At 37.2% G+C, this 17068-nt stretch overlaps 1 protein-coding gene across 14 annotated transcripts in view; it reads right to left on the reverse strand.

The window, feature by feature from the left end:
- Window positions 1-7713: 7713 nt before the first annotated feature.
- PWWP3B (PWWP domain containing 3B) overlaps window positions 7714-17068 on the reverse strand; it is a 30467-nt gene continuing 21112 nt past the window's right edge. For all 14 annotated transcript variants that reach the window (XM_032846179.1, XM_032846190.1, XM_032846187.1 and 11 more), the window contains 2 exons: window positions 13956-14090; window positions 7714-11484 (listed from right to left, as the gene is read on the reverse strand). In XM_032846179.1, coding sequence (XP_032702070.1) covers window positions 9177-11267 — 2091 coding nt within the window. In that variant the 5' untranslated portion in view covers window positions 11268-11484; window positions 13956-14090 and the 3' untranslated portion in view covers window positions 7714-9176. The remainder of the gene's footprint in view (window positions 11485-13955; window positions 14091-17068) is intronic.

Below are 17068 nucleotides of genomic sequence, written 5' to 3' on the forward strand. Positions count from 1 at the left end.
GTATGTGTGTATTGCTATAAACTTCCCTCTTAGAACCATTTTTACTTAGAAACATTTTGGATCATTATGCTTCATTTTTATTTCTCTCCATGTAATATTTCATTTCTTCTTTGATTTCTTGGCTGATCTATTCATTGTTGAGCAGCATGTTATTTAAACTCTATGTAATTGTATTTTTTCAGATTTTTTTTTTGGTGATTGATTTCTAGTTTTATGGTGTTGAAGTAAAAAAAAAGCATGGTATAACTTCAATCTTTTTAATTTGTTGAGGATTTTTTTTTTGGCCTAATATATGTGTTCTGGAGAATGTTCCATGTTCACTTCAATAGAATGTGTATTCTGCAATTTAAGATGGAGTAGTCTGAATATATCTCTTAAATCCATCTGGTCTAGTGTGTCATTCAAAGTCATTGTTTCCTTGTTGATTTTCTGTTTGAATGATCTGTCCATCAATGTAAGTGTGGTATTAAAGTCCCCTATAGTTATTGTGTTACTATTGATTAGTTCCTTTTTTAAAAGGGTTTATTCTTTATTTTTTAAATTTAATTTCATTTTTTCAGTGTTCCAAGATTCATTGTTTATGCACCACACCCAGTGCTCCATGCAGTATGTGCCCTCCTTAATACCCACCACCAGGATCACCCATCCCTTTACCCCCATCCCCTCCAAAACCCTCAGTTTGTTTCTCAGAGTCCAGTCTCTCATGCTTTGTCTCCCACTCTGATTTACCCCAATTCACTTTTCCTTTCCTTCTTCTTATGTCTTCCATGTTATTCCTTAAGCTCCACAAGTGAGTGAAACCATATGATAGCTGACTTTCTTTCTCTGCTTGACTTATTTCAGTCAGCATAATCTCCTCCAGATTAGCTCCTTAATATTCAATATTAAATGTTTCATATATTTGGGTGCTCCCACATAGGGTGCATAAGTATTTACAGTTGTTATATCTTCTTGTTGGATTGTTCCCTTTATCATTATGCAGTGACCTTCTTTGTCACTTGTTACAGTTTTTGTTTTAAAGTAGTTCATTTAAGTATTGTTACCCCAGTTTTCTTTTGACAACCATTCAGAAGAGAAACGTTTCTTTATCCTTCACTTCAATCTGCACCTGCAGATTGTGTCTCTTTTTTAAAAAAAAAATTATTTATTTATTTGACAGACAGAGCTCACAAGTAGGCAGAGAGGCAGGCAGGGGGGAGGGTGGGATGCAGGCTCCCCACTGAGCAGAGAACCAAATGCAGAGCTCGATCCCAGGACCCTGAGACCAGGACCCGAGCCGAAGGTAGAGGACTCAACCCACTGAGCCACCCAGGCACCCCCAGATTGTGTCTCTTGTAGGCAGTATGTACATGATCCTTTTTTTTTTATCCATTCCATCACCCTATGTTTTTTGATTGGAGTGCTTAGTCTATTTACATTCCAATAATTATAGTTACATATATTTTTTTGCCATTTTTTAAATTTTTTGTGGTTGTTTTTGTAGTTCTTCTTTGATCCTTTCTTCTCTTGCTCTTTTCTCTCACAGTTTGCTGGCTTGCTTTAGTGATATACTTGGTTTCCTTTCTCCTTGTTTTGTATATCTATTACTGGTTTTTGATTTGTGGTTACCATTAGGTTTGTATATAAATCTTCTAAATATAGCAGTCTAAATTAAGTTGATGGTCACATAAGTTTGAACCCTTTCTTTTTATTTTTTTTAAGAGAGGAGAGGAAATGGGGGAGGGGAGAGGCGAAGGGAGATGGAGAGAAAGACTCTTAATCAGGCTCCATGCTCAGTGTGGAGCCTTATATGGGTTTCAGTCTCACAACCCTGAGACCGTGACCTGAGCCAAAATCAAGAGTCAGACGCTTAACTGACGGAGCCACTCAGGATCCCCTGAACATTCTTTATTCTTCTTCCTCCATGCTTTAGGTATATATTGCCATACTTTACAACATTTTATTTTGGGAGACATGACTAATATTTACAGTTATACTCATTTTTAGTGCTTTTCTCCTTCCTACTTTTCTTAGGTTTACTTATGGTTTTCCCTTTCCCCTCCAGAAATCCCCTTTAACATTTCTTCAGGGCTGGTTAGTGGTTGTGACTTCCTTTAACTGCTGTTTGCCTGGGAATTCTTTTATCTCTCCTATTCTGAACGGTAGTCTTGCTGGATAGAGTATTCTTTGCTGCAGATTTTTTTTCTTTCAGCACCTTGAATAGATCATGCCACTTTCTTGTGGCCTGCAAAATTTCTGCTGAAAAATCCACCAGTAGTCTATGGGGCTTCCTTTGTACATAACTTCTCTTTTCTTGCTGCTTTTAAAATTCTTTATCATTACTTTTTGCCATTTTAATTACTATGTGTCTTGCTGTGGCCTTCCTTGGGTTAATTTTGTTGGGAGAGCTATGTCTCCTGGATCTGGGTATCTGTTTCCTACCCCAGATTATGGAAGTTTTCAGCTATTACTTCTTCAAGTAAATTTTCTGTCCCCCTCTCTCTTATTCTTCTGGAAAACTTACAATGCAAATGTTATTACAATTGATAGATTTGTTGAGTTCCTTAAATCTAGACTCATTTTGCATAATTTTTTTCTCACTAGCTCAGCTTGATTACTTTCTATTACTCTGTCCTCCAGGTTGCTAATTTATTTCTCTGCTTTCTCTAGCCTGTTATTTATTCCATCTATTATATTTTTTACTTCATTTATTGTGTTCATCTCTGACTGCTTCTTGTTTATACATTCTGTTACTTTGGTAAGGGTCTCACTAATGTCTTCCACTCTTTTCTCAAGTTCAGTGAGTAACTTTATGATCAGTACTTTAAATTCGCTGTTAGGAATAATACTTATCTCCATTTCATGTATATCTTTTTCTGTGGTTTTGTCCTGTTCTTTCATTTGGGACATATTCCTCTGTCTCTTTTGTCTAAATCTATTTGTCTATTTCTCTGTATTAGGAAAGTCAGCTATGTCTCTTGCTCTTGAAAGTAATTGCCTTATGAAGATGAGGTCTTGTAGTGGCCTGCAGTGCAGTGTCTCCTGTTCACTAGAACTTGACAGTACACCAGTGTCTTCTATGTGTGTTTTGTGTACCTTACGGTTGTGCCTTGGCTATTTTTTCCTTCAGTCTAGTCAGTTGTAGTGACTCTCTTTGCCTATGTGAGCAGTATTTGGTCCCTGTCATGGAAGTGGACCAGTCTGGGGTCATCTTGAGTTTGAGTTGAGTCAGGCTAGGCTTTTGCCAGAGATGCAATAGTACCAAACTGCAGAGCACTTTCCCTGTGTCGTTCCCTGAGAAGTTTTCATTGGTGAGTGGGACCTGCATTCAGACCAGTTTTCTAACTCCTTCCCACTACTGGCGCTACAGTGTGACTGATGTGTGTAGTTATCTTTCCTTCTTCCCTGGGCATGAGTCACTTTGGAGTAGTGCTGGTCCCCGTTGGAGCTGCTTACACATTGCCAGTCTTATGGTATAGCTTTGGATGGGCTGCAACTGAGAGTGTATTGAAGGGTTTATGCTGCTGCTGCTGGGACTGGGCCAGAATGGGGCACATGGTTTTAGCATGGTGCCTGCTGGTCTACTTATGAAATATCTGCCACTGTGGCTCTCAGGACCAGGGCTGGCCTGGGCAGGTCTGCATAGACCATGTGCTTCGTGCAAACAATTTCAACAAGTTGCCCATTGCTCTTTTGTGGGACTAGCTTCTGTTGCCCCTGCTGCTGCCAGTGGAACCATGGCCCTGCAAAATGCATGGGTCGGGAGACATAGTGTTGGCAAGGTTTGTACTGGTCTTTTGGAGGAGGGGACTCACAGTGGTGCAACAGAGGTAAGCAGGACTCGGAAGGGCAGATAAGTGGAAGCTGACGGTGGGTGGGGCACATTTTTATCAAGTTTGATAGTGAATTCCAATACTGTGTGGGTTCCCACAAGTAGTCATGTGTTTATGCTGGGAGGCAGGGGTGGGAAATGGTGCCTGTCAGCTACTTTTTTTCCTGGAGAGGCCTTCCTGTGATCTCTACCCCTCTCTGATAAGCTCTGGAATGAGTAAACTACTCTTTCTCCTGTGTGTCCCAGGTGTTTTTCAAACTGTTGTTTCTAGGCTGTATCTCTGTGGCTTATTTGTCCTGCTATCTCTTTAAGAAGCTCTCAACTTCCTCTTGTCCTCTAGACTCTGGCAGAGCCAAGTCTGCTGATTTTTAAAATTCCAGGTTTTAAATCCTGTTGGTTTTAAGAAGTCATGGAAATTTGGTCCCTTTCCTTTTCAAAGCCAAATGTTATGGAGATTTTTCTTCCCTGTGTGTGCCCCTTGGTGTGACAGTCTGTTTATCCCCTTCTTGGTGCCTGACCCTCTCCCATCACAGAGGGCTATAGTCTATTTAGCTCCCCATGAGTCTCTACCCTTCTTACACTCTTTGATGTGGCCTCTTCTCTACTTTTAGTTGTGGAGTTTGTTCTGCCAGTCTTCAGGTAATTTTCTAAGTTGTTTATACTGATGTGAGTGTTAACTAGTTGTATCCATGGGATAAGGTGGGCTTAGGGTCCTCTTACTCAGCCATTTTCCCAGGCTCCCCTGGAACACTTACTTTTAATGGCTTTCATTTATGAATAAGCTTAAAATCTTTAACACCTTTTGCCATAGCACCTACTTATATTTTATAAAATATACATAATTATTGCTGGTTATCTTAGTCTGAGTTCCCTTAAAAGAGAGTGTGATATAATAGTTTCTGCATGAATAGTTCATTTGGCAAATGGTTCTAGTGAGTCAGAGTGAGGAAAATAAGTGGTGAAACAAAGAAGGTGGAAAAGTCAAACAAAGATGTGTTATGAAATTTCACACCACTAAAGGCAAGTGGAGGTGATCCTACGGGTCCAAAGTTGGTATGCATTTTTATGAGGAAAATTAACTGCCACTACCTATTCTAAGATAGAATGAGTGCAGTGTATTTAACATGGAATGAGGTAGCTGACTAAATGATATCTTTGAAGGAAGGTGCAGAATTGAGGGCCTAGAATCAAAGGTTTCTCTTGGGGAATTATACATTCAGCAGTGGCAGTAACTTAACTACCCTTGGAGTCAGATCCAATGTTACTGAGCTTAAGCTCAGTCTCCATCCCTGCCATCATGAAAATTCATTATACCCTGTGCCAAAACTAAGATGATTGAGGACAGAAGCTGTTTCACATCCACAGCGGGAGCCATCAGAACCACTTGGGTCAGTGTCTTCTGGACAGGCAGTTGCTTGGATGACCATTAATAGAAGGCACAGAGATGCATAAGCTTTGTTTCCATTCACACAGTCCATCTACATGCCTTTTAATTAAACTTTCTTATCTTCAATTTCCAACTCTTCTCCTTCCAAGACCTTGACATAGCAAATCATTCTTCACAGTTCAGGACATCACCTCAAGATACTACTCCTCCCATTAAAAGTGGAAGATCTTGTGTAATGCTCACAGCTCTGCCAACTGGAACATTTTTCCCTTCAGCATTATTCTTTGGGGCTATTCCAATTGATGCTGAAATATGGTGGCAGTTCATTTACAACTATCAATATTTAATGTGCCGACATATCTGTACACTATGCTTGATAATTTCCTCTTCCATTGGCTGGCCATAGATCACCTTATAACTCAGGAGGGACATCATTGAAACTATAGTCAATAACATCTTGGTTTGTTAAATCTTCTGATTTATTGGTGCCTTCTCGGGTTGGAACCTGAATGTAGTATTTCCAACATAGGGTGGACTGCTCTTAAACCTGCCAAACTTTATCAAACTGTTTGATACAGTTTATGGTGGGAAGCTCCTGTATATGTCATTTGTTGTCTCTTGGCTAGGCACCCTATAGATACTAAGCCTTTAATAGCATACAACGAGATTTTTTTAAACATATAACAAGTAATTTACTGATATAGTGTATATGATTTTTGTTCAGAACCTCAGAATTCCGTGTTGGAGCTCCCATATTATGGCTTAGAAGACTAGAGAGTACATCCTTATCCACATAGATACTGTTAGCACTAGCAGATATGCTAAGTCATATGGCTTCAGTAGTGGGACAACTTGCACTGTATATCTGAAAACTTGGTGGGGGATCATGATATTCCACCACAGCTGCTAACATCAGACTTTGGCTTGCCAAGTCTCGTGTTTTTCTTTTTGTACAAAGGACATAATACCCCAGACAGCTGTCCATACATTTAGCTTTGGAATACTATCTGCAAGGCATTGCCACAGATTTCTGTCCGTCAAAATAGCCTCACTCCACTCTGACCTTGTTTTCCATTACGGTAATGATGCCCAACTTGTCCCTAAATCTTTGTGCCACCACCTGGGCCCTGTCATTCCAGAATCTTATCATCTTTATTGCAACATAGTTTACTTCTAATCTTGGTTGGCAGAGAAGAGCCAACACTGACCTTCTAAAAAAATGTGTTTCTCCAGAGTGCCTGGGTGGCTCAGTCAGTTAAGCATCTTGATTTCAGCTCAGGTCATGGTCTCAGGGTTGTGAGATAGAGCCCCATGTTGGTCTCCATGCTGAGCGTGGAGTCTGCTTGAGATTCCCTACCTCCCTCTGCCCTACCCACTGCTCATGCTCTCCATCTAAATAAATGAGAAATCTAAAAAATAAAATGAAATAAATGTGTATCGCCTCACCCGCAGAGTCATTATAGTAGTCTCTTCTCTGCCCTTCCAGGGAAAATAGATTAGAGATAGGCACCTGGGTGGCTCAGTCAGTTAAGTGGCTGCCTTCAGCTCTGGTCATGATCTCAGGGTCCTGGCATCAAGCCCCTTGTGTGGGGGTCCCTGCTCAGTGAAGAGCCTGCTTCTCTCCTTCTCCCCTTCAATTGTGCTCTCAAACAAAATCTTCAAAAACCCCAAAGAGAATATAGATGTACATCTGAGGAACATCTTCCTCACTTCAATAAATGTCATAATATGAAATCCCAGGAGGAATCATGTACTCTTCCTTTACCCCAAACCATATATCCAGGAACTCCCAAATATGGGGAAGTGTGGGGTTCTGGTTTTCAAATTCAAGTGGTTAACAAGATTAATAAATATTTCTATTGTGATGTAAATGCTTCCTAGCCATTTTAGAAATTAGATTGTCATCTGACTCACCCTAAATCTGACCCTATCATTTGGGTCACGTTAAATGTTCAGAGCTGGGCTTTAAACCACACATTTCTTGCTCTTCTGACTTAGATTTGTATGAATGAATGAATGGGGTAGTAAAGAAAATATTAGAGTGATAGGGTTGGCTCTACTGAGAAAACTGAAGGTGGGTAACAGATTGGAATCAAAGGAACACAATTTTATAGAGTAAATACAGTGTTTTCCCAGTGTATAAGATCCGCATATAATGTAGTGATTTCTGTTGTCAAATATGTCTCAGGATCATGAGGAAGCTATGTGAATTGGTATAGGCTGTACGCCCAAGGAGACTACGTCTTTGTCAGGCAGGGTCCAAATAAGGTTCTGTGGAATCTGAAGCTTATACAATTTAGATGGCTTTCCTTTAAAATAATACAAAATCAATCATGATAATGAATATTTATTTAGAATAACATATAACAAGTGTTAAAATTATGACGACTACAATAGGCAAAATTTTCAAACAAATTATAATCTCTATATATATGTGTGTCTGTATGTTTCTTTTCACAGAAACACCACTTATGTAGCTGTACAATCTGAAATATGACAAAGTGACCATCCAAGGTGAAAGATATAATAGCTTTATTGCAAATCAAAACATCAAATTTGCAAATTTTACATAAACTTGCAGCCATGTGTACACATAACAAAAACCCAAGAGTGACACTTGTCTCACTAAGTAAAAATGCAGACAGTTTCATGTTAAGCCTTTAGCATTTATATTTATGTCAAGGTTTTAAAATAAAGTAGCTCTCCTAACATTTATTCTCACTGAAGTCTTGTTTCAAGTTAGAATAAACACTTCATTGGCTTCAAACATTAACTTTTAATTGTTTATTTTAAAACATATTCAGATAATTGTCAACTTTGGCCAAATGGAGGCCTTTTCTGTGACCCATTTCCAAATTCACAGATTCTGATCCATCTACTCTTTCTAGTAGCCTGGAATGACTCACCAGTTGGCGTTTATATTGTTGGAACCAACGTGAACTATTTTACGAATAAACCAGATGATAAAGATTGCTTGGTTTGAAACAAATGACTATGTATTCAGAGATACAAGACTCAGAACAAAGTGCTTGCATTTTCTATAGTTTATATCAAACTAGATGGCTCTTAAGCAATAGGTCTGGACTCATTCATCTAGAGTAGCCAGACTGTGAATACAATGACTCTAGCTGCCTTCCACATGTGGTCAGAAGGCTATATTAAGATACTGTCACTGTTACTAATGAAGACAGCCAAACGCCTCTTTTAAGAAACCATTCAGCTACTGAATAACAGACACTCTCATAAATGGAATTTCAGGGAAACATAAAATGAGCAATCCTGTTAAAGACTGCCAAAATTATTTTCTGCATGCTGAGATGTTATTCACACACATATAGACTGCATGCAGTTAATCTATTTACTTTATTTTTGAATTAGACTGTTTTTTTTTTTTTGCAAAAGCAATTGCAGTTAGTTATAATATATAGCAAAGCATCTCTCTATCTTTGGTTCCATGTCTCAGAGTTATTTTTTTTCCAAAAATAAATAGGCATGGCAGGAAAAATAATTCAACTATCTTAAGAGAAAACCTAATATTTTATAAAAATTAAGCAAAAAATATATAAGTGATGTCCTTTAGACTATTTTCTAATTATCTCTCTTAATATCTAATACCAGTGCAATTTTAATATTAAACTGATTGTGCACACTGTATTTAACTATACAGCAGAGACACAAAAAAATGTCAAAAAACAAAACAGTACTTTCCCTTAAAAATAATTTAGGAATTATGCATCCTAAAAATGTATGGGAAAGTAGAACTGCTGATATATGTTAATAAAACTGACTTTGAAGAAACATAAGAAAAGGAAACAAAGATGTAGTAATACTCACAAATCTTAAAGATGGCAAAAAAAAAAAGTGAACACAGTATCCAAACTCTCCCATTTCTGGAAAATATATGTTAGAACTGTTCAGCGACTTTTTAAAGCTAGTATCTATGAAAGTTTCCTGTTATGGTTTGGACTCTCAAGAGATTTAATGAACTTCATTTGTTAATGGTTTCCGTCTCTTTTCAAATAAGATTTTTGCATCAAATAATTCTCTTTCCCTACATCCTAGAGATGGTCCCTTTAGATACTTTGCTTCAGCTGCCTTATAATCTAATCCATCAACAGCAGAAATTGAACAAATGATTGCTTCTGGCAGAAGAACTTCCAGGATAAATTTAATTTTATCATCTCTTATCAGAGTCAGCATTTTTTCATCTATTTGTTTGTAGATTTCTTGTAAGTATTTCACAACCTCATCCAACTGATCTTCATCTTCAAAGTATGTTTCAATACAGGGAGTGAATCTATTTGCATTCAAAAATGACTTCAACCACCTGGACCCTTTCGTGCCTTTTAAAATGGCTAGAAGATGGTTCTCTGTTCCCTTTGCATTCACAATGAAGTCCACTAGGTTCTTGTTGGCTCGGTCCCGAGCAGCCTTCATTCGGTCAGGAAGAATTTTCTGGAAGGACATTTTCTTGGTCTGGGAAGTGACAACCATCTGTTCCGCAGAATTCTCATTATGCAACTTTGGAAATAAGTTCCTAAAGGTGTCCTGTTTTATTACTTTTCTAAGTGGATAACTAATATCAGCAGCATAATACTCAAGAAAAGAACCTGCAAAAGAACCACAACCTAGTCTAACTCTGTAGTCACAAATCAGCGAGATGCACCAGTCAATACTTTCACTGTATTCTTCCCTGGCTTTATCCACTAGTGCTTGTTTCTCTTTACAATCAAATTTCTTTAATCTTCTAAAAGGCACCCTAATGCCTCTCTTTTCAGGATTCATGCTTGCCTCAACAAAAAGCACACTTGCTTTTCTCTCTTTTCGCCGGATGCTTTTCACCACTGCTGGCCAAAATGGGTATTTTTGATATTTAAACCAGACTATCATTCCTGTTTCAAATGAACGAGGCTCATAATTAAAAACAAAGCGTGGAAGTTCTTCATCTTCCTCATTGTCATCTAATATGGAAGCATCAATAGGATTTAGCTGTGCTGACTTATCAGAAGCTTGAAGTTCTTCCCCAAGTTCTTCAAAATCCAGTCTCTGAAGATTTCTTTCATTATTCGTAAGAAGGCGTGAATAATCCAGGACACGGTTAGAGGCACTAAGTGAAACCTGACGTTCCCATGAACAATGCCTGGGGGATGCCGCAGCACCTGCTTCTGATTCAACAGGTTGATTCTGGCTGGTACTTGAGCACGGATTTGAGGGACCCTCTCCTGGATCTTCAGTATTCTCTGAGAAGGTAGAGCATTCAGAGGAAACAGCCAGGGTCTCTGGACAAATATCCTGTGCCTCCTCTTTCACAGCTTTGGGAACAATGAAGGTGTCTGATGACCAAGTTGGAGTGAACTTTTCATCTTTAACACATACGTCCTCTTCTTTGATTGTGGAATACAGAGGCATAACTGCCAAGATATCAGCCTTTTTCTTGCTTTCTTTTTCATCCTCATATTCTGAAAGTGAAGGAAAAGTTTCATACCAGCTGGAGTTTTCTGATGACTTTGTTTCCATTTCATTTGCAAGAGTATCAATGGTTGCATGCACCTGTGATTTATCATCACACAGGGAATCATTATTCTCTAACTTTTCTACTGACAGGGATGTTGCATTTTCACTTTCCTCAAGACACTTTGAAAAGTCTCCATCTCCTTCATGCTTCCGATACTTTTTACAAGGGGGTGAATCAGAAAGATTTTGTGGATCATTTTGAGACAGAGTAGAGGTTGCTTCTTCATCTGAACTGCTTGCTTGGCTCAAATTTGTTTTTTCATTCAGAATATCCAGTGCCACTTTTAGTGACCTTTCATAGGCTGTTTCCTCTCTAGGTGGAGAACTGACTTCTGACTGTGCTGCTAGTGAGGAGGCAAGGGCTTCAATTTGAGATTTATTTAGAATCTTTGTTTCTGTGCTTTCCACTTTAATTTTTTCATCCAGTGAGAGTATTTGAACTTCTAGGGAAAATGTCTTTTTTCTCTTGCTGTTTGATGACATCTCAGATCTAGATAAAACTTTTGCTGGCCATAACTGCTCTTTCCAATTGCACAGGACATACTCGGCATCCATTATGATTTAGTGTGTGCCAAGAGGTTACTAGCAGAACTTGAGGTGTTTGGCTATTCTTGACACTATAAGGCAGTTTCTGCCAAAAGCTATACTCTGATCAAAGCCTCTTTTGTCCCAGAACTACAAAGGGTACACAGCTTGTGTGGCCTGTTCTTCTCCAGCTGAATTTCCCAAGGATGCGTGAACACGTTGCTTGAATGGGACAATATGGAGGATACTAGAATATGGAAAAGGAAAAGAAGAAAAGTATCAGAAAATAAAATTGTTTTGCCAAAGTAGAAGTGAGCAGCTGCAAACAAAGATGAGGTAAAAGAAAGAACAATGTTTGGTGAGGAGAAAAATGCAACATAATGTAAGCTGGGGGAATGAGAAGTGGAGAAATGGTTTTATAGTATTTCAAATTCAAGAACATGCCTTTGTTATTGCACATGAGTATTAAGGAGTAAATTTGTGTAGATATTTCAGAGGTTAATGAGGCTGAAGTGGTGTGTCAGGGACTCTATGTTATTACATACCATGGGACTTTGGTGCCCCTTATATTATACCTAGGGCAGGGGGACTCTGCACTAAGATAAAATCTCATCTGTAATTTAGATGTGTTTCTTTTTCTACTTGTTCTTATTATTTTAAATTCTCTCTGTGTGATACTGTTAATCTGTTTGGTTCATGTTGAAATAATTGGTCTCAGGAAAACTGTGAGGTGGGGAGAAGAGGGAAAGGAAGTAACAATTACCCTGTGTCTACTATGAGTCAGACCGCAGAGCTTTGTTTGAATCTTCACATTGACCATTATGTGGATTTTTCCTTCTTTAAATATATAACTTTTTCAACAGAATTTTAATTATACTTGATATGCTGTCTCATAGTTCAGAAATACAAAATATGTTTCATTGCTTTGCCTACTTCATAAAAATGGTTGTCTGGAGAATTTCAGGAAACCTGGCAAGTGCCATCTTGTGACCAAAGCCAGAACTGCAGACTCCTCAAGAAGTACACACAGTGCAGCAATCACTATCAGATCCTTCTCTAGAGAGGGTGGGAACGACATTTAGCCAGCTAGGAACTGTCTCAGGCTTCTATAATTTTTTGTTCTAGGCCCAAGGGTTTTGTTCTGTAGGATTATAACAAGATTATAATGTCTTTAATTACAGTATTTCTGGCTATAAAATATCCAGAAGCTTATTAAAAACTGAAAAGATACAAAAAGATATATGCAAAATAAAGTACAGCTCTATACAAATATTCACTAGGAATATTTTCTATCTTTCCAGATTTTTTACGTGTATAAATGAATGCATATCACTTCAAACCATCATTAGATCTCAATTAAGAGAAGAGTTTGAACATCATTCCACACAAAAAAGTATTTTCCACATGATTTTGTATGAATTACTTTAAATGAGGCTTTTTCCCAGCTTTGCAACATTTTATGTCAATATTTTCCCTGATGATGTAAACCAAGTAAATGAATAAATATAATAATAACATCCTAACAGTATTTTAAATAGAGAGCCTGTCTCTCCAACCACACAAATAATCCCTTAATACTGTGACAGACATGTTTTTCTCAGCCTTGTTGCAAGTCCAGTAGTAGCATACATACCTGTCACTAACATACATATTTAATTTTAAGAGAGCTCATATGATAAATACAACGCTATAATTTGCTTTGCTCACGTCATCCTATTTCTCAGACATTTCAAATCACTAGATGTAGAAGTTCATGTTTCTATTCCCCAGATACACAGTATTCTGTTGTATGATTAAATAAAGCTGGATAATCATTTTAAGAAGTGCTTATAGAAACAAACCACTCTTCCTCACTGTCAGACCACAGCCCTGTTGACCATAGCCATATCTGTGGTCTGGAAGAATGAGTTGCAAGGAGGACACATGCAGGACTGTAGCAGACACAGCAGCCAGGTTACATAGCTTCTGATCAGGTCTAGGAAAATTTCCCCTATCAGCAAAAAACAAGGTATGTTTGCATGTCTGCATGTGTCTATGAATTCTTATGTGTTTGAAACAAAATGGGTATGTTGTTTCAGCTTTATTTTTCTTTCATGATTATAAAAATTATCATGGGAAATCTACTCTAAAGATGCTGAAACAGACTGAAAAATAACATTAAAATAGTAACCTGGCCACCCAGAAATGCTAACATCGTTTATTTTCTCCCAAATTTTCTTCTACTCACACATATATACATGCATGGGTATGTGCAAATGCAGATGACAAATACATAATCTTTCTATATGGCAATCCATTTAAAGTATTTTCCCCAAGCTGTCAAATATTTTTATCTATCATGTTTTGTGTGTAGATTAATAAATACCTAAAAAATCAAAGAATAACAGAATGTCTAACAATATAAACATGGACTATCAAGTCAATAAATTAACAATATAAACATGGAATATCAAGTCAATAAGTTAGCATGAATGGCTATGCTGCACAGAAGCCTTAATATAGAGGCTGTAATCTGATCACCCCTTCTCTTACTGTGGACTTTTAAAGCATTGGGAGATAAAAAATTTCCAAAGGATCAATTCCTTCAAAACACCAGCAGTTCTCTCAAAAGCATATACCCTCCCCACCACTCTAAGACCACCCTCCCTATTTTCCTCATCTTTACTCCAGGGTCCTGAGAAGTCCCTAGAAAATAACTAGCTTTCAGACAGCCATTACCTTGAAGCTTCTTGTCAGCTGCAGACTGGTGAAATGCAGCTCCTCCCCCAAGACTGGCCAGGCACAGCTTACTTCCAAGCTTCTCAAAGAATGCTCCGCCCCCTCCCTGTGATAGGAATGACAGAAGGCACCTCCCTGAATTAGAGAAGGGAAAATTGCCAAATTAAACTGCTGAAGTATGAAAGGGTAGAAATCATTTATTTTCCCAAAAAGTTTAAAGTGAAATGGCAAGTGTCCATTTAATTTCCATTCAAGTCTGAGGGTGTGTGATATTTTGATAAAAAGAGGTTAGCAACCACTTTGTTAAAAAACAAAAAACTAGTTTAAAATATTCCTAACATATTTTTTACCTTGCTTTTGCTGGCACCTTACCTTTACAGGTAAATTTTACAACCCAGCTGATAAACCTCCATTAAGATAGCTCATTTAGATTGTGACTGGGAATGCACTAAAATAGTACATATTTTAGAGAGAATGGTTTCTTTATAATTTTTTTTTCAGTTTCTAGAACATGGCAAGTCTTTTATTTTATTCAGTTCTTCTGCTAAGTGCTTTAGGAAAGTTTCAGAGAATTCTTCACAAACATGGCTACTTTTGACTAAAGTCAGAAAAATCCCTGGTTTGGCAGGAAAGTACCCACTTCACATACCTTCATCAATAATTGGAAATTCCTTCTTATATTTTGTTGGTATTTTTCACTCATGCTCTTCAATGTGGGGATAACTAAATTTTAAAAATTTACATGTCTTTATTTGTATGTTGAAATGTATTTTGTAAATTTTGTTCATTAAAATTCTCCTGTGTTGAATTTAAATTTAGATTTCTGGTTTAACTTAGAAAGCCATTTTCTATATCATTAGTGATAATTTTGGGAATGAAGATATTTAAGGATGAAGTGTTTTATTTGGCCTCTGTATCATATAACATAGAACATACGTATTATAAAAATCCACTTTTATATAAGCTTTAATATTGGAACAATAAGTACCAATAAATTTATGAATATCATCTCTAGACTGGCGTATTATTGAGGGCTCTAATAATTAGAGTATGTAATGTTCTGTACTATAAACAACCCCTAAATCTCAGAGGCTTAGCCACAGAAGTTTGTTTTCCTGATGTCAAAGTACAATGTAGGTGATCAAGTGTCTAGAATGGGAGGGATCACTCTTCTTAGCAGTCATTAAGAGATTCAAACTTCTTCCATTATGACTGTACCATCTTCTTTAGCCTTGAAGTCCTCCACTGAATTTTTTGCACCTGGCTACAATCTTATGAAGAGGGAGGCTGGAGAATCCTGTGGCAGGTTTTAGGGGTAGGGCTAGCAAACATCACTGCTGGTCACAGTGAACTAGATAAAACAGCCTTAGAGGCCAGGGAAAGAAGTCTCACTGTGACCCAGGAGGAAAATGAAACAGAGTTTGGTGAACCCCATAGCATTCTCTCTGCCACAAGTTTTCCCTTTCAATCTTTTATAGATTTCCTTTGTTTGTAAAAAAAAAAATTTTACAACCATGTATCATAGTTATAATGACTGGGACAGAAACTTCTTGTTTCTCACGCTAAGTCTACTGTTTGCATTCATCCTCATTTGCAGAACCCCAGTTGTATTCAGGATGCAGTGTAAACTCTTAAAATATTACTTTTCCAAGATTCCCTTACTATATAAGCTACTGTCATATGACAAAATTTCTTGCCAAAGAATGTATGCAGAAATATTTGTAAAGGTTCTAGAGAAGGTACCTCCAAATGCAGTAAAGAGCCAACTAAGGCTTTTTCCACTTTCCCTCTTTCTCTTGCTTCCCCCTTAGAAGCTGACCATGATAGAATTCAAATAGTCATTCTGGACCAAATTACTTAGAAAAATAATGCAACTCACTAGGGATGGAAGATCCTGAACCCCTGAATAAAGGGGCCTGCTCCTTGCAAACACTTTAACTCAGTGACAAAATAAACTCCATCTTCTCTAAGTCACTGTTTTCCAGTCTCTCTTTCTAGTAGTAGAACAAAATAGTCGATCTTGCAAACATTAACAAAAGTAGTATCATTTGTATTATAGAATTAATCTTTTCAAAGCTTTCAAAGTATTACTATATAATTTAAAGAGGATTATCAGGTCAATGTAAATATGTCTTTATTTAAATAAAGAGATATATTCAATTATATGTTTTATAATGAAATATTTCTTATTCTGTCTTCTCATTTCACATGTTTGGAAAAAGAAACAAATGCAAATAAAGTACGGACACTACATCAAAACCATAATTTCTTTCATTTGTCTATTTTCTATATTGCACATATATCAGGAAATGCTATGCTAACTTACTATTTTCCAAACAAAATGCAAAGGAGAAAAAAAATTCCCTGGATTATATTTTGTATTTCACTGTTCTGTAGAAATAAGGGGAGAAGAATGATAACCAATAATAATAAAGCCTGTTATTACTACTATTATAATGAAGATAGATACTAATTATAGATCTAATAGTATCTAAACCTGTTCCCAACACTTGACACATTATCTCATTTAATAATTAGTTATTTCATGGAAGAGAGTCCCATAACCAATTCATTTTTGCATAACAACAGTAGTATTATTCATAATAATGACAAAGCCAAAAGTGTTTCTAACCATGTGCCCTATGCTCTGCCAGGATCTCTGTATACACCATCTCCGTTGATCCATGAACTCTTGTTAAGTGGGTATTATGAGTACTCCCATTTCAGAGGTAAGGCTTTAGAGGTTAATGGACATTTACCAGCATATCTAGAGAGCATGTGGTGCACAGAACTTTAATCCAAGTACTTTGACTTCAGAATCCATGCTCTTAATCACTAAGATACACTGTACCCACCTCATTGCAAATAAAAAGTATTCTGTAAAGGTACCTGGATGAATAAGTGAGTTAATTAATGAATTTGAAATGGTTATGTAATGGGAGTCATGGAACTTAAAATTCCATACCTGGTTCTGCATCTAATTTAACATAAAATTATCTTATACAACCTAATATAATCATGAGAATGAGTGACATACCATCATGTTAGCTGAAGGCTATTGATTAGAAACAAGTAACAGGATTTATCCACACTTCTCAAGAGGGGGAATTACA

This window comes from Lontra canadensis, unplaced genomic scaffold (assembly GCF_010015895.1).
Source record: "Lontra canadensis isolate GAN:19392208 unplaced genomic scaffold, GSC_riverotter_1.0 scaffold172, whole genome shotgun sequence".
NCBI classification, from domain to species: Eukaryota; Metazoa; Chordata; class Mammalia; order Carnivora; family Mustelidae; genus Lontra; species Lontra canadensis.